General features: G+C 40.2%; 1 protein-coding gene across 1 annotated transcript; it reads left to right on the plus strand.

The window, feature by feature from the left end:
- Positions 1-473: 473 nt before the first annotated feature.
- dyrk3 (dual specificity tyrosine phosphorylation regulated kinase 3) lies at positions 474-13,535 on the plus strand. Its single transcript, XM_084731346.1, has 6 exons — positions 474-1,382; positions 5,277-5,386; positions 10,511-10,716; positions 10,838-11,141; positions 11,744-12,160; positions 12,348-13,535. The coding sequence occupies exons 1-6, from the start codon at positions 1,340-1,342 to the stop codon at positions 13,077-13,079; spliced, it is 1,812 nt and encodes a 603-aa protein (XP_084587472.1). The 5' UTR covers positions 474-1,339; the 3' UTR covers positions 13,080-13,535.
- The last annotated feature ends 13,721 nt before the right edge of the window (positions 13,536-27,256 follow it).

Here is a 27,256-nt window from a genome sequence, read left to right on the forward strand (position 1 = left end):
AATCTTCACTTCTTTTCATTTGATCTAATCTTTTATTTATGTTTATATATGAATTAATATGCCTGTCTTGTAATCATTTCCTCTCCTCATCTACTCATGTATGACATCACATTCATTTGAAGGCAGACCTAGAGACAGGAGCTAGAGTAGAGTTTCAAACAGAGGGTTAATAAGGTGATGCAGGTATGGCTAGTATGAGAAAAATAATGTATCAGCTATTAAGCCTATTATAGTAGAGACACAAAATTAAAGAAGCCTATGAGTTTGGAAATTGGCATAATATGGCCTCTTTGAGGTTAACAATATGCTACTGGCAGCTTTGTAATAAATCAAATGTACAGTTTAGTGGTTGAGCACGTTCATTGTGGCTCCCAGCAGAGGTGCAGTTGGCCGCTGCGGGGCGCCCTCCTGCCTGTTGTCTGCGTGCTGTTTAGCCCCGCCCTCTCCCTCCCTCCCTCCGCTCCGCTGCTGACTCCAGGCTCAGTGAAGACGCCCTTAGCAACAACACACAGCTGCGTCGAATAAGATACTGCTGCCACACACAAGACGGATTAAACAGTGCCGCTTTATTGCTCCCAGTGCAGGTGAAGCTTTTCTGAGAAGACGATGCGCTATGCTGTTTCTGCTGCACTTAAACATGAGGCTTGAGCGCAGCTAGCGAGCTAGCCTGTTTTGGCTAGCCATCCCCGGAGAAGAGGAGCGAAGCAGCCCCAAGCTGTCCCGAAGGAGGGCACAATCCCCGGGCTTCAACGAGTGCTAGCGTCGGTGTTTGCTAACCGGGAATAAGCACGGGAATGGTGCTCTGGATCGACTCACTGTACCGACAGAGAGAGGCGAGGGGCACACGGGTCAGACCACCGAGCTGTTACATTTGGACTCAAACTATTTTTAACAGAGGGAGCGGCTGCTGCTCTCGACCGGACGACTGTTTTTGTGGCTGTGCGAGCTAGCTGGCTAGCTAACTGAGGGAAACGACCCCCACCACCAACATCACCACCACCGCCTGCTCAGGGTCTTCAAACTGCAGCCAAGGCTAATGTTAGCACACTAAACACACAAACCGTGTGGTTTTAAATAAAAAAAGAGGAGAAATTACAGTCAAAGCAAAGAAGAAAGGTAGCTAATCACAAGGAGAAGAAAATAACTTGAGTTAGTTCAACCGAAACCACAACTCAAGGGTTCTTGGACTTTTCTTTCTTTTTTTTTTTTTTAGCTCACACAGCACAGTTATAGATGCTGTGTGCTAAGTTTGCAACGTGACTCTAGTTTGAATTTTCCACTTTTTTATTCTTGGATTTTTTTTCATTTCGGATGCTGGCATCACATTTTAATTGCAATCATGATGATAATAAGCAGAAAACCAGAGGGCCCAATAGCAACAGGTAACCACGTTACAAAAACAAAAACAAAACTGTTTTTGGTTTCTTTGACCATAACAAAGTGTTGCACTCCTAAATGTAATATTTTTTACCTTGTTTTTTGTTTAAATGCAGCAAGGTTATTGTAACTCACTTAAACTGGGTGTGAAAAAAACATTTTAGTTAACTGACGTAAAACTTACAGGAAAAACAAAAACAACTGAAATGATATTGTGTACTTAAAAAGAAAACACACAGGAAACGCATTTTGTCTTTGTCACTTTGGTCAAATTTGTAAACAAAAGTACGAAGAGACATTGGTGCATATTATGTTTATTGAGACTGTGATGTCTACTTGACTGAGTTGATTGTCTTACCAAAATGTTGTATTAGACCAGTATTGATTATTAATTTAATCGCCAACAGTTTTGATAATTGAGTCATTTTGAGGAAAAATTCTCAGACTGCAGCATCTTGAATTTGAATATTTTCTGGTTTATTTTGTCCTTAATGACAGTAAACACTACCTTTGGGTTGTGAGCAAAACAATACATTTGAGGACGTCACCTTGGGCTTTGGGTAACACTGATAGATATTTTGCACCATTTTCTGACATTGCATGGATGAAAGAACTAATTAATTAATTGAGAAAATGATCAACCGGTCAATTGATAATGGAAATAATTGTTACTTGTAGCTATAGTCACCTTGTCTTAACTTAAACCAACTCCCTGACAAACATTCCCAAATTGTAATAATAATAATAATAATAATACTAAAAAACTAAAACTTGCATTGAAGTAAATTAAAAACTAAACATTTTGCACAATAAAAACAGTAACTGAAACAATCAAATCACACTCTGGAAACTAACTGAAACCAAGCCAAAAACAAAAATTAAAAGCTAATGGAAAAATACAAGACTGTAATAATAACTTTGCTGCCAGCTTGTGTCTGTGGCATTAGTTTCGTCCTCAAGCAACTCTTGGCATTTACAGAAATATCTTGTGACTAAAATGGCTTTGATTGACAAATTTTTTCTTGGCTCCTCTGAGCTTAAATGTCACATCATGTCAGACAGAGTGTGGACAGAGAGTGGACAGATGAAGCTCTAATGTCACAGTGCTGTCTGTGGGCATTTCACAAGACAGTTTGGTTGTAAACATGTTTTCTTTTGCTTTGCAACTCCACATCAATCACAAGACTCAAGTCAGTGTTGGAAGACAGTCCAGGAAGCTCTGTGTTGTGTTTACCTTTTACTCGTAAGCAGTTATACTCTTACCATGTTTGATAAGCAATCATATCTATTTTAAGCTACTGTTTTGGAGTTTGCACTATGACTTTTATCGCTGTCATTGTTTTATATGTATGTTGGTGCTGACCTTGTCTTTGTCTGCCTCTGTGTTGTGTGTTTGGGGTACTAGCAATTCTTAGACTTGCATGTTTCCTAGGGCTGCAACTAATCATGATTTTCATTATCAATTAACCTGTTCATCGTTTTCTCAATTAATTGATTTGTTGTTTGACCCATAGGGTGTCACAAAATAGTGAAAAATGTTGACCAATGTTTCCTAAATGTTTTGTTTTGTCCACAACCCAAAGATATTCCGTTTGCTATCATGGAGAAGTTAAAAAAAACAGAAAATATTCTCATTTGAGAAGCTGAAATAAGAAAATATTTATATTTTTTCCTAAAATAAGACTCAAAAATTATGAATAAATTATTAAAATAGTTGATGATTAATAGTTAACAGCTAATCGATAAATCAACTAGTTGTTAGTTTGGGCTACCAGCAATTTTTTAAACTAGCAACAATTTGATAAATCGATTGGTTGTCTACTTAAATTAACCGTTGAGTATTTTGATAGTTGATAGTTGAGGTTTTTGCTCTCAACCCTCTGTCACATGGTGTAAATTGGACATATTGTCTATAAGGAGACTTTGTCTAGGATACCAGGAAGAGGAGGACAAAAAGCTGCAATTGTACCCCACTCACACACGTTTTATGACACATGATCTGCTGTATGTGTGTTTGCTTGAACCTTGTTCTCTACCCTTTGCTGTGGAGCCAGCTGGACATAGTAGGCTGGATGTTTTAGAAGTTTGGGCTCTGTTTAATTTTTTTCCTCCCCAGGAAAAGTTTGCTTTGACAACAAAAGTACAGAAAGTGCTGAGCCCCCACTGAGTGATTAGGAGTTTTTGCAGACAGCTAATGGGGGTCTGTGCTTGCTAATATTGTGTGTGTGTGTGTGCGTGGAACCCTAATGCCTCTGTTTGCTGTGCTGTGCAGCTCTAATGCATCTGTTTCCAGGCAGCAGGTCTAATCTGTCCTGGAGCTGGTCTGTTGACGAGCTAGGGACATGGCTCTGACGCACCTGTGCTTGGTTACAACACTCTCAAGGGCTAATTGGAGAGAACACCAAACCTGCCACAGTTTTGGGCTTTTGCTAATGAGCTAACCCAACACAATAGCTCTGTAAAAGGCTTATGTGAACAGGCTACTCAGTCTCATTTCAAGCTACTGGAGATAAATACTGGCAGCTTACTTCTATTGAAGTTGCAGTTTTCTTTGGTAGAGTTGAACTGATATTGGATTTTTGGGAGCAGTACAGCACTGATTTTAAAGGGGAAAACATCGCCAATTACTGATATGGCAGCTAATATAATTAATTTTGAGCTGGAATGGAAATGGACCTTTTCTGTGCATTTTGCACTGATTTTTGCATATACGACTATGCAAAGGCACTCAGTTTCTTTCTTTAAAAAAATACTTTATGAAAGAATATTTATTAGAGTTGACTTTTTAGGCTGACAGCAATAATGATATTAAGTTGTAAAATAATTTTGATATCGATATATTAGCCAGTTTTGCAGTGATCACTCAAATGTGGTTATCAAACACTCAGATGTGTAAATGGAGGCAGGATATCTTATAGTTTACCAATGCCCAAAATGACATCAGATCATTGAAACAATAAAGTTTCACAGCTATGTTTAAATGATTTTAAATAACTGTAAAAGAATTATTAGCACATATAGTACAACACAGATAATGGTATAGACTTTTATATCTGTGATAGATTATTGCCCAATCGATATGTATTGGTCTGGCTCTGCTTGTGGGTAAGCTAAGCGACTGTTGAGATGAACAGCCAGCTGATGGAGGTTTGTCATTTGAGTAACCGGCGTCCTCCTACAGTCCCAGATGCTTCCCTTGTCCGTCTAAACTGTATCATCTCACATCAGGTGTTTGGCTCGGTGCCACAGAGGTGAGCACCCACACGCAGGCACGATTGAATGACACACACCCGCATCCTTCCATATGAGCTCTATTTCTGAGCACACCAGGTGTGTGCAGAGCACGACATGACTTGGCCTGAATGGACAGATGGGCAGACGGAAAGATGCTGTCGTCACAGAGGCATCTGTTACCCCTATTAGGCCAATAATACCACTTGCAGCGCTAGCGATCTGGGACCCTAAGCCCTATCTAAGCTGGTCAGGTTGGAGCTCTGGCCTTGGATACAATGTATTGGGCACAATAGATACAATGGATGTATCTGCTAATAATGGCCCTTTCACAGTAAATGTGGGTTAGGATGTTGTGGCAGACAATGTGCATCCCTGCTGGTCGAGTGTTGAGGAGCAGCCCTGCTGAGGCTAGCTCGGGATTTGTCAGGCTTTGTCAAACCATTTGTTTTAGTCTCAAGTTAGCCATTAGCACTGGTAGATTGATTGATGAAATAATCAATAGGACAAACAAAGGATTTTCTGTCTCTGTGGAGATTAGATTGCATTTTGTAGGCGTCACCTCTGACCGTCTTCTTCAGGTTTTATAACTGAATGTGTCTGTGTTGCAGATTTGATGATTCCACATCATCACACTGATTTGTTTTCTTCTCTTGTGTGTCTTTCAGCACGGCATGGCGATGGTCTGTATGACTCCTACATGAGGACAGACCATATCCTTAAAGACGAAGCAGATGCAAACAGTCCGTCTGGGCTGCCCCCCATGCCCAAACACACAGTAAGTGTACGCACAAGCACACACACGCATACATACACACAGAACCAGTAAAGCCGTATTTCCTGTGCTGAAGCACACTCTGTCTCCAGACATCCTGTTCCTCAGGGAGATATTCCCCCCTCAGCCATGTTCCTATTCACCACACTCGGGGCCCCTCCCTCTTTCTCTCAGTCTTGTTTGGCAGGGTTGTTGGCTTATCTCTTCTCTTATCTCTAACCTTTGTAATTCAGACAAGTTTTAATGCTCTTCAATGAGAGTAACTCATGGTCATGTGTGTAATATTGATGACATGCCTGAAGGGTTACCAGAATGTGTGTTGCAGTGGGAGATTCACGTGACTGTGTCAGATTAGCTTGAAGGTTTCTAAGAGCAAAGTTCTTTCTGCTACTGACCAATTTGGTTTTGCTACAACCATGTTTTTGTCCCCCCAGAAACTCACAGACTACATTTATTCCAACCATTGAGAAATAATCAAAATAAGTGTATACATGTTTTTTACTTTCCTGATTATGAAAAGTTTACAACACACTTCTCAATCTGATTGAAAATTCCGCCAGATCTGGTCAGATCAGAAGGAATTTTCTGTTCTGGTTGAGGTGATTGCATGAGGCACATTTATTTTGATTATTTGTGGAATTTTAGGGTCCAGCTACACACAGCAGTTGATAACATGGCATTTGTATGCTTCATTTTCATTTATTCAGGGACAATGCACATCGAGCCACAAGGTTAATTTTCACCAACAACAAATACAACGAAACATATAAAGTTAGAGCAGGAGAGGGTAAATATGTACCAGTAGATTGACCCATATATCATTAGAAGTTGCTTTTTGCTTATTAGTAAATATAATTGCAGCTTTGTTAGTTTCATGTCTTCTGAATACCACTCTGGAGTGTGGTCAGACAAGATATGCTTCTATCACTCTGAGATCTACCAAGGCGATGGGAGTTGGTCTATTTTAACATGTTAAACATAAAAGCATTAATAGATTTGTCAAGTCTACGAAACTGTCAGCTGCAGCCCAAGTGAAAGTACCTTTCCGCTGTGTTTGCCTCTCTGAAAAGCGCCTTTGGCAGAAAATGCACACGCACAGACAATGACACTCCACCAGCAGAGGAAATAAAGACTGGTTTCATACATTGTAAAGATTTATTGGGCTTGAAAATGTGACCCACAAACAAAATCACCAATCAACATTCTCTCCCCTCCTCCCCTTTTCCTCTGTCTCGTGTAATCCACTGTCAGTGGGCTTGCACAGAGGTTAGGCCTAGTTTTCTATTCTAGTCCTGTCCCTTTTCCTTTTGTATTTTCTGTCACACTCACAGAGGTAATATCCTCCGTTGAATGTGACCGACAGTAGCTCGCCCCAGTTCAGCTTGTTCTAACCACTCAACTTGTGCTCTATTAAAGTAATAAACTGATGTCATCTTTGTTCTGTGCTCAAGGAAGGGACCAACTAATAAAATAAATTGTTAGTAGCACTTTGTTCCTGGTCGTGATACAACACTAATGAGTGAGAGAGTGGACAGCCCTGCTCAGCACTGCTACAGACATCGATTTTATTTAGTCTGTGACCCAACCTATATCTCTGCAGGACCGTGATGTGCTTATGTGTGTCTGGTCTACATGTGTTGAGTTGTGCAACCCACAGTGTCTCTTCAGAGACAGAGAAAAGTGTACTTAGGTATTTCTCTGACAGCAAAGAGATTAGCTCTTCTCCATCTGTTGCGCCATACAGATTTGTACACTAAGGACTCTCCACCCTCAGTGTTACCTGGTGGTTAAGAAGATTCTCGCTCTCTGGTTTTCATTTCCACTGTTGTTAACTTTTTTTTTTTCAAACTTTATTGATTTTCCCAAAAAGATGACAATAAAGCAAGGTGCAATCACTCTATAATCAAACAGCTATAAACAGAACCCCCAGTCTGAGAGGACCCCCATCAATGTTATTTTTAAACTAGTCTATAAGTAACAGAATAGACTAGTCTAAGACTAACAAAACACTCAGAATACAGTCAAAATTGATTTTAAATAAGATTAAACATTTGAAGCCATTAATTACATTCTTCAATAACCAAACCATATTTTAAATTCAGCTGAAATGTGTAGTGTTGTGCATCATGTGTTATGAAAATTGCTCATTGTTTTACACAGCATAACAACAACTCACTAAATGCAGTATTTTTTTTTTCAGACTGAGCAGGATCACAGTACCTGCATGCAAACGATTTACCCACAGCTTAACTGCCACATAGTGTGGCTAATGCTAGCAGTGCTAGCACCAACAGCCTACTCTCCTTGCAGGCTAACGTCCACACTCCACTGCTGAATATGGTTACTCATTGCTCCAGCTGAATGATTATATACCAGTTTGTTCTGACACAGACTATGCACAACCTTATTTTCATTTTCTAGAGATGAAAATGCTGCCAGACACAATGTTAACGAGATGTCATCAGCCCCACTTTTCTGCTTACAGCATTCGGGCTTCAGCGAGTGGAGGGGGGCTGCTGACTGCTAGAGCTGCAACCCTGGCTAGAAGCGGACGGCTTCATAATGTCTTAGACACAACTAAAAATATTAGTAATGGTTTAACTGACTAGTATTTGTGGTGCCAAATAGCAAAGGTAATAATGTTTAATCATTTAGTCGACTAACGGCACATCTCTACTGTAAACTACAACAAACATATATAGTAAAGAACTCCAATCAGTTTGACCAACAGCAAAGCCTTTATATTAATGAAAAAAAAGAAAAATTATCAAATAAATAACAGAATCTATACCTCAGTCTGAAACGACCTGAAAGATGGTACTCTTGACATATAAAAGGACAGGGCTCCAGATCTTCTTAGACATGTCAGAGGTCAGACAGATCTGTAATTTACTGGTCACTTTTATAAATGAGTTTTTCTAATTGCACCCCCCTGCCCCGATCAGTCAATAATCCATTCACAGTTGGTGCTCCACATGTAGAAAGCTTTGATTTTTTTTTTTCACCAGTATTTGTGTCTGTGTGGGTGAAGGGGCTCAATCAATGGCATTCACTGTGTTTGTAGTACAGCGTTGGGACAACAGCTGCATGGGACCCTGGGTCAGGAGCAGGGCTGTTGTAATAAGTTAAGACTATATGGTTACACATGTATGGAAACCCATCCTGCATTCCATTCTCTATTTTAGGACTCAAACTTACAACACAAATGCACTCCGAGTCCTCTTTTAGCGGAATGTGTCAGCACCTTCTTTCAATGTACATTTCCTTGTTGTGTTGTCTTTATCCCATGACATGGTTTCAGCCATCATCCTGCTCAGCTGTATGTATAAGCTGAAGCCAGAAGCTCCACGGGGCAGCATTTTGATCTAATGAGAGAAAGAAAGCATTAGGTCCAAAATGAGTGAAACCACACTGCCATTAAAATGAGAGAGACAGCTAGACAGACCCAGTAAATATGTGTCTGAATATAGGAAGGCCACGCTGAGTTTATGTCAGCGAGTCTTATTAACAGCCAAACTGCTTCTACAGTTTAAGAGTATAATCTAACTGTAATGACTGTCATTTCCCTTGTGCTCCATAATCTTGTGGAGTGCTCTTTCCGCTGGTAAGAGAGAGACGAGAGGGAGAGACGGAGAATGAGGAGGAATAAATTCCTGGGGTTGCTGAGACGAAGATGTTTACTGGCAGGCAAGAGCAAGACTCATGAGCTTTCCTGAAACTCTCCTAACCTTTCAGGGTGTCCAAGCAAAGCAAAGGTGGATCTGTCACTTCCAAAGTTTGTGGGCAAATATTTTTAAAAGGAAATAAAATGTACAGTGATTGTTCAGTCCAGGTGGAAATTCAATCAAAAGTCATTTGCGCTAGTCTACATCAGCTGAGCTGTATGTTTCAGAGACCGTTATCAGTCATATTTGAACCCCAGTCAAATATTCAAAATTCTTTCAAGAAGTTAAATGCAGGACTTGTTAAATGAAAAGATTCTTGCAACGCTGAGTCAAACATCACTCATCCCTTTTACCTAATTGCTAACAGCTAGCTAATGAACAAGTAGGCAAGGAGGTGGGTTGTTTTGCATTGGGGATGGGGCTGCTATTTTTATTTTTTGTAATTTCCTACCAGACTGGTCCAAATCCAGTTGCACCAGTTCACCCCGAGCTTTCTGTATCTCTGCCAGTGGCTCACTGGCTTTGATTCTGACATGACTTGTTGATGTTTAGGCTGGCCTGTATCAAACAAAACTTGACCTAGATCTGCTAGATTCTCCTTAATGTTTATGGGATAAATAATTAGTTTATAAGAAAGCTCTCTTTCCAGTCTTTCCATGTATGTAGTTGTGATATGTAAACAGATATATCTAGAGGGTGCCATTGTCTGTTGTCAACATTTGGCATCCCTCCTCTTGTGGTCAAAAGCTTATTAACTGTGTTTTATATGAAATATTGAAGGGATGCCCCAGTCACAAAATTTTTTGCTGCCAATCCATATTACTGATCATCTCTAAGCCATATCAGCTTAATGGGAGTGGGTCAAAACAAGGCTATGTACTTCTGCTACAGCTACCTGGCCAAGATAGCAACCAGATATGTTAAGCTTGAGTGGCATGGCATTTATCAGAAGCAAGGTTATATTAGAGTCGTATTTAAAATGTAAAATAATAGGTTGATTGTTTATTTACTTTCCACCCACCCACACTAGATAGCAACTTAGATTCAAGACAATGCACATGAGTGTACAGGTAGGTAGTAATAGTTTGCCTTCCGGGTTTTCCACCAGAAATCATTTCATTCGCACTAGACAAATGTGGCTAGGTTTATACTGTGTGAGTTGTTTACTGACTATTAGCTGTTAGTGAGTGTCCGATGGATCTTGCAATCCCTAAAATATTGACATGAGTCATGCCAGGAGATATTTTGTGCATGGTAATGTTCAGTGTCCTTTCGGTTGAGGTCTTACAGGCTACAAGTAGCCTCTGTTGTGCACAAAGTACCACAGGTCTGGACTGACTATATGTCTTTTACACAGAAAAGTACAATATGTGTGCCCTTGTCAAAGACTGAATAAGCCCTAGTGGAGTGTTTACCTAAAGGACTTTCTAATGGATTTCCTCTTGTCCATTGTCTCTAATAGGTTGTCAGTAACAAGACTGTAATGAGGGATCAGATGACTGTGCGAGGTGGCCAGCTGAAGGTTAAGTACCTGTATGAAGACTCCTCCAACAACCGAAAGATCAATGCCATCACCACAGCAACCACTCAGAACAGTGGGACCACTGGTCAGACGCCCAGTAAACCTGCCCCAGTCTCCAGCCTGTCGAAGGAGCGCAGTGTAGACAGGTGAGAATGACAGATGCATGAAGACACCAAAAGAACTCTAAAACATCTTTCAGAGCAAGTTAAGTGGCCCAAAAACCAGAGTTGTTCATCACCATGTATCCATCATGTTTGTTTGCCACAGTACTGAATCCAGTAAAGGCTCCAGTGAATCCTCCGGCCCACACGGAGTTGGGAATGGAGGGAACAGCGGGAAGCTGTGTGGCCCTCTCACTCCTGATCAGGCTCTGAGACTGTATCGATCTCAGCTGACCACCCTGGAGCAGGCAGAGATCCATTCTTACCCAGACATCTACTTTGTGGGACCCAACGCCAAGAAGAGGCCTGCTGTGGCTGGAGGCAACAACAACTGTGGCTACGATGACGAGCAGGGCGGCTACATCCATGTCCCCCATGATCACCTGGCCTACCGCTACGAGTTCCTCAAGGTCAGACACACATGAGTGATTTGGGAAGTGTTTGTAGGGTGTCACAGTCACTGTTCATTTAATTTAAAACTTTTGTTTAAACTTGAAGAATCATGAAGGTTGCCTTCATTTACAATGATGTTATATTATAGATAGTTAAGAGTTTTAAATTAATGAAGACAGATAAGGAAAACAAACAGTAAAGCCCACTTTAAACAGTTACACATTGAAGCAGGAATGTTTTTGTAATCATATCTAGCAGTTATATGAAGGCAATTGGACTTGCTTGAGGTTCCTGAAGATGTTTCACCTCTCATCCATAAGAGTTCTTAAGTTCTATGTCTTCAAGGCGTCAAGTCCAGTTGTCTTTGTATCACTCCTAGTAATACTATGACCCGGATGACAGACATGTTTGTAATGATGGTTTTGAATTGTCCATAAGAAAGTAGAGTATTATTTTTTTTACTATACGTTGAGGGTCTTCCAAGGGCACCTAAAGGAAAAACGTACTTTCCAAATTCAGATTATGCTCAGGAAACCTTAAGCATAAGCCATTTTGTAATTTTAGCATCTTGTTGAGTGTCTGCAAAACTCATAATGTCCCTTTCTCTTTCCTTCTTCAGATTATTGGTAAAGGAAGCTTTGGCCAGGTGGCTAAGGTATACGACCACAAACTGCAGCAGCACCTGGCTTTGAAAATGGTGCGCAACGAGAAGCGTTTCCACCGGCAGGCGCAGGAGGAGATCCGCATCCTGGAGCACCTGCGCAAGCAGGATCGTAATGGCACCATGAATGTTGTGCACATGCTTGAAAACTTCACCTTCCGTAACCACATCTGCATGACCTTCGAGCTGCTGAGCATGAACTTGTATGAGCTTATTAAGCGCAACAAGTTTCAGGGCTTCAGCCTGCCGCTGGTCAGAAAGTTTGCACACTCCATCCTGCAGTGCCTGGAGGCTCTGAGCAGACACAGAATCATCCACTGTGACCTCAAGCCAGAGAACATCTTGCTCAAACAGCAGGGACGAAGTGGCATTAAGGTATGACACCTGGCACAGTAGTGGGTCGATTAATATGCTGATTATTTTCACGATGAATTGATTAATCTTTGGTCTAAAAAAATATCATTTAAATAAGTCAAATGTTGCAGCTTCAGTTCAAGCCTTGTAACATGTTTTGTATAGTTGAGGTTTGCTCATCCAACTCTTTCCTCTCCGTCTCTACCAGGTGATCGACTTTGGCTCCAGCTGTTTTGAGCATCAGCGGGTGTACACCTACATTCAGTCTCGTTTCTATCGAGCTCCAGAGGTGATCCTTGGTTCACGTTATGGCCTTCCTATCGACATGTGGAGCTTCGGCTGCATACTGGCCGAGCTGCTGACTGGCTACCCCCTGTTCCCTGGTGAGGATGAGGGCGACCAGCTGGCCTGCGTCATGGAGCTGCTGGGCATGCCTCCACAGAAGGTCCTGGAGCAGGCCAAACGGGCAAAGAACTTTATCAACTCCAAGGGCCACCCTCGCTACTGTGGAGCCAACACCCTGCCTACAGGGGCCACCGTGCTGACGGGGTCTCGCTCTCGCCGCGGCAAGATGAGAGGCCCCCCAGGCAGCAAGGAGTGGAGCGCTGCGCTCAAGGGCTGCGAGGACCCCACCTTTACTGACTTCATAAAGAAGTGTTTGGACTGGGACCCCTCGTCTCGTCTCACCCCCAGCCAGGCCCTCAGACACCCTTGGCTGTATCGGCGTCTCCCCAAGCCCCTACCTGGGACCGATAAGAGCCCAGGGGCCACGGTGAAACGGCTCCCTGAGCACCACAGCACCGCCTTCCCCTCAATCATGGCCAAAGGGGGGCCTGGCTTAAGCACCACAGCTGCAAACAACAAACTGAGGAGCAACATGATGGGAGATTCTGGAGAGGCCATACCTCTGCGCACGGTCCTACCCAAACTTGTCTCTTAGAGACAGCTGGAGAGAGAGCTGTAATCTCCTCTCTGCTTCCACTCCTTCCTCCTCTGAACTCCTCTGGAGGAGTCAGAGTGCAGGAGAAAGTGGAGTCTAGGTTTTAAATTGAGAGAGACAATAAAAGAAACAGTCTAAAAAAAAGTTTTTATACAGAGGATTTCCTTGAGTGGCTGCAGAGTTTCTATATGCAGCCATTGATAAGGTTTGATTTAGATAATGCTTTTTAAAAAACCTCCTTGTGTGAGTGGACAGCTTCATAAAAATGAGCAAATGTTTTTAAACTTGTGTGTGTTTCTAAAGTGAGTGTCATGTTTTTAGTAAAAACACACTCCTCAAGCACACCTGCACTGTCACTTGCCTCTCTTCACACTCTTTCTTAACACTCAGAGGACGCCAAGTGTTTTTTTGAGTGAAACTTGAAAAGGGCTACAGAGATTACTCTTATCAGGTTAGTTAGCAAGCAAAGATTTGTTCAGCCAACATAATTTAAAGCTACTACAATGAGTTTTAACTGGTTATAAAACAGTCTCAATTTTATACTGATGCCTCTATATGACCTACACAAACATCTTGATCATCCGCATCAAGATTTAGCTACGTCTGTGTAGTTATTCTTATTGCCTGCCACAAGGTTGGATTGTCCTTGAAATCGGGTGAAAGGAGCCTGTGTTCACATTTTTCCAGGCAAAGTAAAAGCCAGAGGTGTGATGGCAACTTAAAAGATAGGAGGGCATTTTTATTTAATTTTTTTTTTTATCTTGGAGGAAGAATTACATTTTTTTGTCCTCCAACATCAACACAATAGAAAAGTTCCTTGTAGTAGCTTTAATAGGACAAATGAATCATGCCTTTACACAGGTAATGATGGATTGGCATCATGTAGTGACTAATTCGGAAAACATCTTTTTAGCAATAAGTCTTTGTCTTTTCTAATCTTTTTCTACCTTTCCTGATCCCTGGTGCTTGCATGTCAGCCCAATATGTGACGTTAGTATGTGTGTGTGCTTTAGCTTCATGGTGCTACTGCGGGAGACGTTAAGAGGGCGTAGGACAACCTTTTTACAGCCCCTTCGCTCCTCCTCCTCCTCCTCCTGTTGTGTCCTTTCCTCCTTTTGAGCGAAAAGAGTAGGGGGCGAGGAGGACAGTAGCACGAAGGTGTCACCATCACACTCTGTACTTCACTAACTGGTTTGCGTGAGGCTGCTGGCTCACATTAACATATATATGTTTATATATGGAGAGAGGAGGAGAGCTGCAAGTCATTGCACATACACACCTGTGGGGTGGAAAGTTGGCTTTGGAAAGTAAAAGTTTGTATGAATGTCACCTGCCCTCACCCCCAGATTATTGGCTGCTGTGATTGTTGGCAGCCGTGCATTTGATCATGATGGAAGAATAGCGCAAGGTAAGACAGATCACGGGATAAAATGAAGGGCGATATGTTTAATATGAGCCAAGTTTTCATTCAGGGGGAGGTGTAGAGGAGGCTACAGGACGAGCCAGTGACAAAAGAGGGTGTTTTTTAATGGTACTGAAGAAAGAAGTGTTTCTCAGGGAGACATACTTGATACATCCCTTAATCTTATATTAACTGTGTTCCACTTTACAGTCCTCTTGTCCTGAGCGCGGATGAACATGCATGCGGTTCTGTCCACTGAGAGCGAGAGAATGCATTACTGTACAAGTGTATCTGCGAAAGGGGTTCTGCATGCTCCACAATCTGACCTAGATACTCTCTCCTCCCCCCACCATTTCTGTCTCTCTCATTTCTCTGTTTCGTGTAGGGCAGGGAACCTCTTAAACACACACACACACACACACACACACACACACACACACACACACACATATATATATTTAGTGAATTATGGTGCTGTTGAAAGCGCACACACAGAAAAAACACGTCAGGTGCATGTTGTAAGGACCACACCGCTCAGAGAGTTCTTTCTCTTGTCCCTCGTTTCCAGAGTGAAAATGTCAGGGATTTCTACTCTGTCTCCATTTTTTTTTTTTTTTTTATAGAAGTGGTTTCTATTTGCTATTCAGTCCAGATTATCGGAGGATGTAAAATGCAAAAAGTGGAAAAAGAGGAAGTTGTATACTGTCATGTTGTACTAGTGGTGTGTGTGTTAGTAGGAGGGTGTTTGGTGTTCCAGCATGAAATCACAAGCTGTTATCAGACCGAATGACTACAAGAAGAGAAACTGTACAGTAACCAAATGAAGTTGTGATAGTTTCTTTTTCTAAGGAAAATAAAAATGATTATTAACTTGAAATGTGCTGCTCTGAGTTGATTTCTGGGTTGACATGTTGTTTTTGATCAAATAGGGCTACAACTAATGATTATCTTCATTGCTGATTTGCTGATTATTTGTTTGGTGTATAAAGTGTCTGAAAATGGTGAAAAAGTGCTTCGGGAAGTGTTTCACAAAGCCCAAAGATCATCAGGTCCTCAATTGTCTTGTGCACCATCCAAATATATTCAGTTTACTGTGATAGATAAACTAAACAAACCAGAACATATTCACTCAATCAACTAATTGATTATTAAAACTGGAGATGTTTCAGTGACCATAATTCATTTGCTGACTAACCTGAAGCTCCTGTAACCAGCGGTTACAATCTTGTTTTTGCCATCTGACACTTGGGGCCTGTGTTATGAAACAAAAGTGCGTCTCCAGACGGCCCCTGCTTCAGTCAGTATGGTGACTGATTAGGTTACAGATTCAGCTGGGACGCCGATGACTCAGTGGCCTGTGACACAACTTCAAGGCAGTGTGTGATACTGACACTGGCTTGTTATTATGCACTTCTATGGACGTGAAAAATAAAGAACCAACGGAACAAAGCGTCTAACATACATGTGAAGATTCTCGGTCCTTCAGTACTAAGTCAAAGGCCACAGCACTTGTAGATAGTGAAACATAAGATCTGTGACAAATACAATGAATTTTCTTAGACATTAAGCATTTTCCCAATTCCACATCAACAGCTCCCTATCCTTGCCTTAAAAGACATCTTTGGGCAGCCTCAGTGAGGACTGGTCTGCCCTGTAGCCTTTAAATCAAACACACCTACAATTTACTCAGTTCAGTTGTACTTCGGTGTAACAGTATGAGACTTCAGACTCTGATCATTTCAGTGATGTAGTTGAACTACTTTTTGAAAGTTTGACAAGATAAATTCTTTTGAGTTGTTACAGTGTAGTTTAATTTCTGTTCGATGTGAAGTAGGTAGTACTTTGGTATAGTACAATTTTAAAATAACACTATAGTAATGATACCTCTGATTGGATCTTTTTTCTTTATCATACAGCTGACACAGCTGTAGCTGACAGAATTAATGATGGGGACAGGTTTGTTTACAGCGAGCTAATGAGCAAGTGTTGACAATAGCTGGTATTATTGTTGATTTATGGCTGAAGCTGCGTCTGCCCTGCTGTTGTGTGTGTAATGATGTCACTTCCAGTCAGCGAGCGAGCTCAGGTGCTCAGTATTGTCATCCGAGCAGGGTTTCGACTTGGGGACCAAATGAGATGGATGTAACTGCACTGAGTAGGACCTAAAACAGCTGTTCTCGAGCAGTGGTTTCCAATATGTTTTCCTTAATGGACCTCTTTTCTATCATTGATTAAACTGACAACCTCTAACTAAGTGACACACTTTATGGACATTTCATATTATATTCAATGCATAACAATAACAGTACAAAACAACTGATAAACTTACTACAGTTAACCCAAATAGTGACACAACAACTGCAGAAAGTGTGTGAAAGAATCAATTCTGAGCAGATTATTTCCTGTGAATTATCAGGATGGGTTTTCCTGATCTTTTTAGGAACTTTTTATCTAACTCTGTCTGTACTATTTTAAACATTTTTTGGCAATCATGTATACTTCATAGGCTTCTTTTTGGAAATATTCAGTGTTTTCTTTTCCTGGATGTTTGGCCATTGTTCTATGAGCTCTTTAGTTGTTGTAACTGCTTACTTTTCTAATGCAGGATGAGGCTGTCAGGCAGAGGGTGAAGGCTCGGTCCCTGTCTGCAAACACGGATTAGATTAGATTATTATTGATTTCTTATAACGCATTAACAGACACTAACTAATTTGGGGAACATTTAGCATTAATTTTCATTTTAATTCCTCATGAAATGGCCCAGAATGAAAATTTCAAGGAACATGCCGACTTTAGCGTTGCTTTGCCAAGATTGTTCCAGTATCTATCTGTGGAAGTCCTCCACCCCTCCTCATAATGTTCCCCTGCTTTGCTTCTGTCTCCCTTCTGACAGCGTATTTGTCTTGTATCACATCTCTATGGGTAACAGAACAGATGGAAACACTATAAAACAGTATGACTCTCTGATGACAATAGTGACGGTAGACTGATCATCTCATGAAACACAGATGATTCATGGATGCTTACACTTGTGCTCTGGTGCCCGGAGGGAAGAAAAAGTCAGGTACACACGCAACAGGTGGAGGTAGTGGAAGAGGAGGAACCGGTTGAGCAACATCACCTTCTGAAGAAGACGACAGAGAGAGAGAGAGAGAGAGAGAGAGGCGGTGTGTTTGGTAAGTGGGTGGATTGGGTATGTGTTGGGGAATCTGAGCCAGGTGTTAAATGCCAGCTGATTGTGAAAGCATGCAGGACACTTTCTGGCAAAATGACGTAGGTATTGTTATTTACCGTCAGCCTGGGCTTGGCTCACTCTTTCCATCAGCAGCAAGTCAGAGTGGCCTCATTAACATGTTTATTCAAATTACTGTGGAGTCAGGTTGAACAAACAAGCAAGCAAACAACACATGAAAGGACACAGAGATTATCCTGTGTGAGCTTGAGAGTAAAGAAGACGTTGTCCCTTTATATCACTCTATTATTCTGTCTTTATTCAGTAGTGATGCTTTTCTGTATCTTTATATATCAATAAGTACCTCATACACCCCACATCAAATAATCTGAACTATCCCTTTAACAATGATATATTCCTCTTATATTCTAGTATTTCTTGAGATTTTCCTTTTCAATGGAATATATATGACTTCCTCTCGAAACCATGGCAACTACACGACAGCAAGTTGTTTTCCAAATCTAAATCTTTCTCTCTCCTTCTTTTCCCATTAATGTAAAAGCAGATTAGATCAATCCCATTACAAACCAATCCAGTCACCTCCTGACCATATGGTCTAAAGCCGTCCCTACATCCCCCTTGGCACACTGACTTCTATTCTCACATACAACGGTGTTTCCTCCTCTCCTCTCCTCTCCTCTCCTCTCCTCTCCTCTCCTCTCCTCTCCTCTCTACATATGAGAATGAGTCTAAGCCTTCAGACCATATGGAGCCACAGCAGGACCTGTGGTTGTGAGTGAGGATGAGGAGGGGCAGAGTGCTAACAGGTCTGTGATCACCACGCAGGTTAAGAGATCTTGACCTGCTGCTTGTTGCTCCAAGTATAAACAGCTCTTCTCTCTCTCTTTATCTCACTATTCTCTTCATGTTGTTGTTCGTGTTGCTATGCGGTTACCTGAGATTAGATGTGACTGGTTATATACCATACCTGCAGTCAGCTACTGACAAGACACTGTTTGAGATGAATAACATGAACAATAGAAGCTCTATTTAAGGCAAGTTGACCTTGTTTTTAACATGCTTTCATTGTTATCTGGCTATATAGATAATTTTGCATTTAAAACGTTCAATAGGACAGTGTCTTTCCACAGACTGTGTTCCACCAGATGGATAACTAAGACTTTGCTGGGAACAGTCCAACATGGATGTCAAAGAATCAAACTTTATTTATATAGTACCTTTTGTGCAAATATATATATATATGTATACATTTGTTTATTTATTTATGGCATCACTAGAGGGTTAAAGGTGTTTACAGACTGTGATGTCCTCAGCTCCTCTGGCAGGCTGTTCCAGACGTGAGGACCACAGACACTAAATACAGAATCCATTAGTTCTTTGTCCTCGCTCTGGGAACATCTAGAGCACCAGTGCTATAGGACCTAAGTTATCTGGAGGGACTGTACAATAATAGTATTTCTGACAAGTATTCAGGCACTAGGTATTGAGTGATTTAAACACCAATAAATCATAAGATCTATTCCAAAACTGGCAGGCAACCAACGAAGGGACTTGAGGACAGGGGAGATGTGTGCTCTCCTTCTGGTCTTGGTCAGTACACATGCTGCTGCATTCGGGATGATCTGTAACCTATATATAGTTCTCTTAGGTAGGGCAGAAAGGAAGGAATTATCAATACAGTAATCAATACAGCAGATATTGCAGATGTCCCAACTCAAGCACATAAAACCAAAACTGTCTCCAAGGCTAGATACCAAGGAAGATAAATGAGAAATTGTTTTTGGTAATTGGGTGAACCAACCCTTTAATTGTATATAGCTGTAAGTTTTGTTATTTTGGCTTTGAATGGGAGTCTAACCAAGACCAAAGTGGTAAACATTTGGAATTTAACAGAAAAACCTGAACGGAATCAATCCTTTATTCATCTAAAGACTCTCTGCTAGTTCTTTACCATTGTGCAGGTTTTTCTAGATGATGTAAGCAAAAACAAACAAAAAAGCTCCTTTAATCTTGCAGTTTAAAAACATAAATCTGCATGATTTTTTCTCTACTTTGCATCATATATGTTGAAGTGTATTTTTCTTGTACCGCAAAGGCCTTTAAAGTGTCAGTCAAATATATGCTAACTCTGTACTTTTCTTGGTTTGTCCTGTACATTTTGTGACAGCAGACTTACTCAACCTGTATTTAGGGATGTGACAGAGTGATTGATGTGTCTTGGAAGACCTTTCTTTCCCCCTCAGGGATGGCAGCGCTTATATAATGTTTTGTTTGTGCGCATATTTGCATGTTAAAAAACATTCTTTATGTGGTTTGTTTGATGTCACTGTGAGCTCGGTCGTGATGCACCACAGGAGCTCGTGCTGTCTGGACTGAAGATTCAACCAGAACAGTGAGTCACACCACTCCACAGCGCTCCGACACAGGGTCCTCTCTACTTCACTCCTCATTTACACAAGCCTTTTTTTTTTTTCCTTGATGTTGGAATGGACAAAACAGTCACACGCACGCACAACTATAAACACACACAGTCCTGGGTCACAGAGTGCAGACACACACCAGAGCTATGAGTGTCGTCTGGCTTCGGTCCACTGGGACAGCTGAGGTACGAACCAGGCAATGGAAGCAGCAGGAGAATGCTACATTAGTCCCCCCGTTGCACCAAAACACACACACACACACACACACACACACGCACGCACACAGACATATACATACACACAGAAAAAGAGAAGCTCCACATGTCCCCACTTGCACAAAAGCAGACTGCGGCCTACTATTCCTTACTCATGTGCACACAATGACACACTCACAGCTGAGCGCACACTAGTCACACACACACAAACACACAGCTGAGCACATGTCTACACAGGCTGAACAGATGCAGATCGTTGGGAGAGGTGGGGTTGAACTCCAGGAACATTTGCCCACCCAACCCACCAATCTACATTCCACACAGACTGCAGGGCAGAAGAGCCGTGCACGTGTGTGTGCTATATGACTTACAACAAGTCTGTGCAGTCACCTATAGACAAAGTATTCCTTATACCTCTATAATTTTGGCATTTTTACATGGTAGATCAAGTTTACTAATTGTTTTTAAACAGGGAAGTAAGACATATGTGATTTCACTGCAGTTTACAGTACAGTTCTGTTGTGATGTGTCCCAACACATTACAGTCTAAGAAAGTCTAATAGAGGTGTAATAAAGGGTCTAATACTGTGTAATAAAGAACATATTTCTAGTTTTTATCTAATTTGATATAAAGTACTTGTTGCATCTTGTTTGTGTACAGTAAAATGAAGCATGACCTTTTTTGTTGAGACCTTCAACTTTATCTCACTGGCTGAGACTTTAGCACCCGTCTCTTCCTACACTCGCCGTATTTGCTGCCTGCATATACAGCCCCCATATTTAGGTTTTCAGTTTCCTTGTCTTGTTTACATGACCCGACTGGGTCACAGTTGGGACTGGAATAGAGAATGACTCATCTCCCGTCTACTGAGATGAATCTGACTGTCTGTCTGTTTCTCTATATGTGTGTATGAGTGTGTTTATGAGTGTGTAAGTTTGCGTGTGTTTGTGTCTTTCCAGTTCTCTTATAGCCTCAAGGTAGCAGGTCTGCATAGCAACACTCTGGGAAGAAGCTCCAAGGGCACATCAAAGCAATCATTTCGCAATATCTGCAAACCCACCTACTCAAAAGCTCTGCGGAGGTTATTTTCCACACAGTCTCCTCTTTTTCTTCGATTGCTTGAAATGAAGAGGCGGATGAATATATTTATTATACAACATGTAGTTCACAGATTTATTCTTGCGATCAAATATTGTTACATAATAACCCATGACTATACTTGCATTTTAGCACTTTATATGACATAAGACATTATATGTCTTACCATACTGTAGTGCGAAAGTAATCCAGCAATTTGGACCTTTTTTTTTTGTTACTTTCTGAACCATAAAGAAACAGTCAACTGCATTTGCACCTGTTTACTCTCTCTTTCTATATCTTCATACTGTCTGTTCCCTGTTTTTCCTCTATTAACTGCAGCATATAACAAAGCAGTTATTTGTACAGCACCTTTCAACAACATGTCAACTCAGAGTGCTTTACATAAGACATAAAAAAAGCCATTAAGACAAAATGTACACTCAACAAAAATGTAAACACAACACTTTTGTTTTTGCTCCCCTTTTTCATGAGTTGAAGTAGAAAATCTAGACTTTTTCCACGCTCATGAGAGCTTTGTTTCCCTGAGACTTTGCTCACAAATTTATTCAAATCTGTGTTAGTGAGTGCTGCTCCTTTGCCAAGATAATCCATGCAGCTGCCAGATGTGGCATATAAAGATGCTGATTAAACACAGGTGTACCTTGTAGTTTTATCTTGGAAAAAGACATTTACTGGGCATGGAACTATAGCTCTTTCAAATACCAAATGTTTTTTTTTCCCAGGAAAACAAAGTCATACGATGCACCATATCCAGATGTTACAGCACTTCACAAGTCTGAACAGTGTTCTGGTGTCACATGAAATCATAGTTTACCTTTCATTTTCAATTCATTAGCACAGCCTGTGTGTTGTCTTTAAATATATCGATCAAGAAATTGCACACAATAAAGGAAGGGCAATGCAGAGAAACTAATAATCCTAAGTAAGAACATAATAGGCTAAACAATTTTACCATATTTTATATTGATGTAATCCAAAAATAATGCAAATAAATCAAATTACATTACTTTATTATTGCTATAAAGTATATTATATAATATTATTTAATAGGATTAGGTTACTGATTTTTTTTTAACCACATACATTTTTAAAGTAACTCTCCCAACCCTGTAAATAATCAGGCCAGTGCCTGATAGATGTCTTTTTTTCCAAGATAAAACTGCACATTTTAGAGTGGCCTTGTATTGTGAGCAGTCCAAGGCACACCTGTGCAATAATCCTGCTGTTTGATCACCATCTTTATATGCCACGCCTGTCAGGAAGATGGATTATCTTAACAAAGTTCAAGTGCTCACTAGCATGAATTTTAATAAATCTGTGAACAATCTGAGTGAAATAAACATTTTGTGCGCACAGAAAAAGTCTTACATCTTTTACTTCAACTCATGGAAAATGGGAGCGAAAACAAAAGTGTTGTGTTAATGCTTTTACTGAGTGTAGTTCATAGTTTTAATCTTGTGATAAAATATTACTATGATGGCATTTTTACTCATATATTATCATCTTAACATACAGTACAAAAATCCAGCCATTTGCACATTTTTAGTACTTTCTGAGCCATAAAGAAACAAACACTCACATGGCAACATGGAAACTCAAAGTGCCTTACGTAAGACATAAAAAGGCATTAAGATGTTAAACAAACACAAGGCAACATAAAAAACAGACACATAAATAGGACTTTAAAAGAGTAAACATAAAAAAAGACAAAACTGTATAAAAGTAATTGAATTAGTATATAAATTTATCTTGTGCTGTCTGCATTGTATTTCTGCATCTCTGTGATGAAACAGAGGCGGAGACAGTGTTTGTCCTTATATGTACTAACATCATCCAAATGTGGACAGCCACTGTCCTAAGAGAACTTCATAAAACATAGATCAGTGCATAATACTGTCTCACCACCTCTCTACCCTTCTGTCCACATGTCATTGTCCCAGTGTCTTCCTAACACACACATACATCCACTCCCATGTTGACAAGGTTTGTTCTGATGAGCTCCACTCTGCTAGATGTGTCTGTGGTGAAACTGTGGACTACTGTTGTATGTTTTTTTTTAAATAAACTGTATTAACAAACATTCATACATTAAAACATTGTACTAAACATAATGATATCTAGAAAAAAACAGTACATTTTAAATAAACAAGCAAATAAATAAATGTTATTAATTAAAAGACATTATGGGGAACATAAACTTTGCTGATGCAAAATTAAAATAAAGAAACTAAGAAAGCAAGACAGAAACAAACAAAAAGCAATTTTCCAATAAAGAGTCCGACTGTACAGTTGGACAATTATGCTTTTTTTGTGTCTATAAGTTGTAGTCTTGATATATACTTTAAATTTACACACAAATCCAATAAATTTGAGGGAGATGAAATGACATTTACCATGCATAATCAATCACTCAAGATTACAATGAAGTTGATGTAATGACATTTTTTACACTTAAATTTAACATTCGGATTAATTTTACATGATATATTATCTTTCATTCGAGTACGAAAAGTAATTAAATGTATTGAATGGTAAAATAAATGTGTTAAAGATTCTGTTTCATCATTACAAAATTGTTTTCAGCTCCTATTGTCTGACAAGGCATCTACAGTCTGGATGATGTTGTTGTCACAATCTTTCTGTTGCTGGGTGAATGGGATATTTATGGTTGGTTTCATGTTTCAGGGAGAAAACAGGACAACCTTTAGCAGGGAATTTTTGGAGTTTGGGAGACAGTCATCTGCTGGTATGAACCTTGGCCCTTGTTGCTAAGCTGCCTTTAGTTTATCTCTCCTTCTTGGGGCTCAGGGGCCATATTACAGAAACTTCCAAACTTGCAGATCCTATTTTAACTGTTTGGTAACCATGGTAATTAGGGTAAGGACCTCATTTTAGGAAAAAAAAACAGTTGCTAATGCTGCCTTCAAATGAAACTCGTAAACATGTAATTAAGACATGGGAAGTCTTGTACATGGCAAACTGAACATTCATATGGACTCTTCTCTTAAGCTGGTAATCACGACCCCATTTGAAGGCACCATAAGTCAACATCCTTAAAAAAGGAGATGTTTCCTAACTTCACAAAATCTGAAATAAAGTCTCCTAATTTTTGTATAACTTTTACATTTCCACCTGTAGTGGTAGCCAACTCACAAACTAATAGTGGCTAACAACAGTTTTTGCAATCTGTAGCCAGTGGTAGTGTCCACAAACAGCAGCAAATGATAGTGTTATCTATTGTTGTGTTCTTGCTGGTGTTGCACAAAGGACGAGAGACATGAGGTGTGTATCAACTTAACTTTTTACTGAAGCCTCAACACAACCAATGACCGTTAACCTTGTACATCAGGCTGAGTAATATCATAATCTTGTGGTGTGTTACCTTATCATGACATCCCCTTCTTACAAAAAAAAACCTTACACATGGTGATCAGGGCCATTTTCAGACAAATGCCTTTCAAATCAACAGTTTTTTTTAATAATAACGTTAAATTTACTCTTACATATCACACCCTCTTGTTTTCAGGGAAAACAAAGGTCATGTATTAAACAAATAACACTTAACTTTAATTTTTGTGCCTGTCATCTTTGTTGTTTTTTTTGTTTTTCGTCCTGCAGAAGCACAGCTCCCAGGCCACTCTTTGATACATCAACTAACAGTTTCACAGGTAGGTTGAGGTCACAGTATCTCAATACAGGTGCTTCTGTGAGCATGGTTTTCAGTTTTGTGTAAGCTTCTTCATGCTCTTTCTCCCACTGCCACACCACATCATCCTGTGTGAGCTCTCTTAGCAGTGCTGTGTGGTCAGAGCGTTTGGGAATAAATTTGCCTAGATGTGTTACCATTCCCAGGAATCTTTCCATGTCTTTCTTACACTCTGGGGTTGGCATGTTTCTTTACTGCCTCCACCTTGCTTCGGTCTGGTTTCAGTCCATCTTTAGACAGAATGCGTCCCAGATATTTTATTTCCTCCAGTCCTATGTTGCATTTTTCTCGATTTAGTTTCAGGTTCTTAGCTTTGGCTCATTCCAAAACTTGTTTCAGTCTCTTATCATGTTGTTCTTTAGTGTCACCCTTCACAAGGATATCATCGATATACATTTCCACACCATCCAGTCCTTCAAAAACTTGCTTCATCGTCCTATGGAAAACCTCTGATGCAGAGTTTATCCCAAATGGAAGCCTTAAAAACCTATAGTGTCCAGATGGGGTGTTAAATGTGCATAGGTGAGAACTTTTGTCATCAAGTTTGATTTGCCACAAACCAGAACCAGCATCAAGGACTGAGAAGTATTTAGAGTTTGCTAGTTTGGATGTGATTTCATCCATAGTTGTCAGCTGATAGTGTTCTCTTTTAATCACAGAATTTAGATTTTGTGGATCAAGACAGACACTGAGACTTCCAGTCCGCTACCTACAACAACAATGGGATTAGTCCATTCAGTAGGTTCATCAATTTTCTTTACAACTTCAAGTTTTTCCATCCGGCAGAGCTCCTCTTTTAGTTTTTCCCGAAGCATCACAGGTACTTTTCTTGGGGGATGTACTTTTGGTACGGCAGTCTCGTTGTGCCTTATGGTGTGTTCTTCTTCTAAGCAGCCCAGGCCCTGAAAGACATCTTTATATTCAGAGAGTAAATCATCTGAGCTGTCATCCTTCTTTGCTGCTTCAACTCCATTTATTCTTTTAATCATGTGCATTTCTTCACAGGCCTTCAGGCCTAATATTGGTTTCACGTTGCTCTTTACCACAATGCATGAGAGCACATGTACCTTTTTTCTGTTTCACCTGCAGTTTGCATTTTCCTTTAGCTGCAATTTTCTGTCCAGTGTAGATTGACAGACTGACTTTTGTCTTTCTCGTTGTTTGTGTTTTCTTCAGTTTTTTTTTAACAGGCTGTATGAGATTACATTTGACTGTGCACCAGTGTCAAGTTGAAAGTTTCTGTCTTTATTCTAACGTATTGTTTTCAAATGTAGTGTATGGATGGGACTCCCTAAAAACTTGGCATTGCTTTGGTGGAGTCTCACGTCCTACATTACACAGAGTGTTGTGTGTCTGATTTGCGTTCTTGTTAGCTTGCATTGAGTTGTCTTGTCACTTCCTGGATAAACTAGCCAAACTGTACCATAAAAAGTTGGTTAACAACCTAATCTTTGCCTTAACCCCAAGATGAAATTCATGGGAGACCCTGCCTCACTGTCATTTTAAAGAGAGATTACTTTTTATGTTTATGTGATGATCAGTTTATGAAGATGCACTTGGATTTTGGCTCCTTTTACTGCTGCACGACTTCAGCTGTGACTAACATTAGACTTCCTTGATTTTCAAATGACTTTTATCTGACTGTAGATGAATTCTTAAATTAATCATCATACTGGAAAATATGACTAAATCATCTGTGTAGCTGTAAATACAGTAATACAATACTTGTTTTCCATCACTGATTGATACAGTTGAGTTATAATAAATGAGTAAACTCTCATTTCTAAGAGGTGGTTAACTAAGTTTACTTGGGTTTACCCTCCACTATGCTCCTTAAAGCGATAGTTCACCCAAAAATGAAATTTCACTCAATATCTACTCACCCCTGTGCTGATGTGAGGATGGGTGAAGATCTTCAGCGGAATACAGTGTCGCAGCCAAATCCAAATTGAAGTGAATGGTGACCAGTTTTAAAATGTAGAAAAGGAACACAAAAAACCCCACAAAACATCTCCTTACTGCTCATGTGGTGTAACCCAAGTGTCTGTAAGCTGCAACATTATTCATTTCAAAATAGTAAATAGTGCTAAAATATGTTGAGGAGCTGAAATAAATTATGCTAAACAACAAAAATATATT

This window comes from Lutjanus erythropterus, chromosome 2 (assembly GCF_056507025.1).
Source record: "Lutjanus erythropterus isolate fLutEry1 chromosome 2, fLutEry1.hap2, whole genome shotgun sequence".
Taxonomy (NCBI): Eukaryota; Metazoa; Chordata; class Actinopteri; order Lutjaniformes; family Lutjanidae; genus Lutjanus; species Lutjanus erythropterus.

Excerpts from the sequence above, each read along its gene's own strand:
- dyrk3 (XM_084731346.1), top strand. The coding sequence starts at position 1,340 with ATGATGATAATAAGCAGAAAACCAGAGGGCCCAATAGCAACAG. Across the intron at positions 10,717-10,837 it reads AAGGAGCGCAGTGTAGACAG|TACTGAATCCAGTAAAGGCT; the intron begins GTGAGAATGACA and ends TGTTTGCCACAG. Across the intron at positions 11,142-11,743 it reads ACCGCTACGAGTTCCTCAAG|ATTATTGGTAAAGGAAGCTT; the intron begins GTCAGACACACA and ends TTCCTTCTTCAG.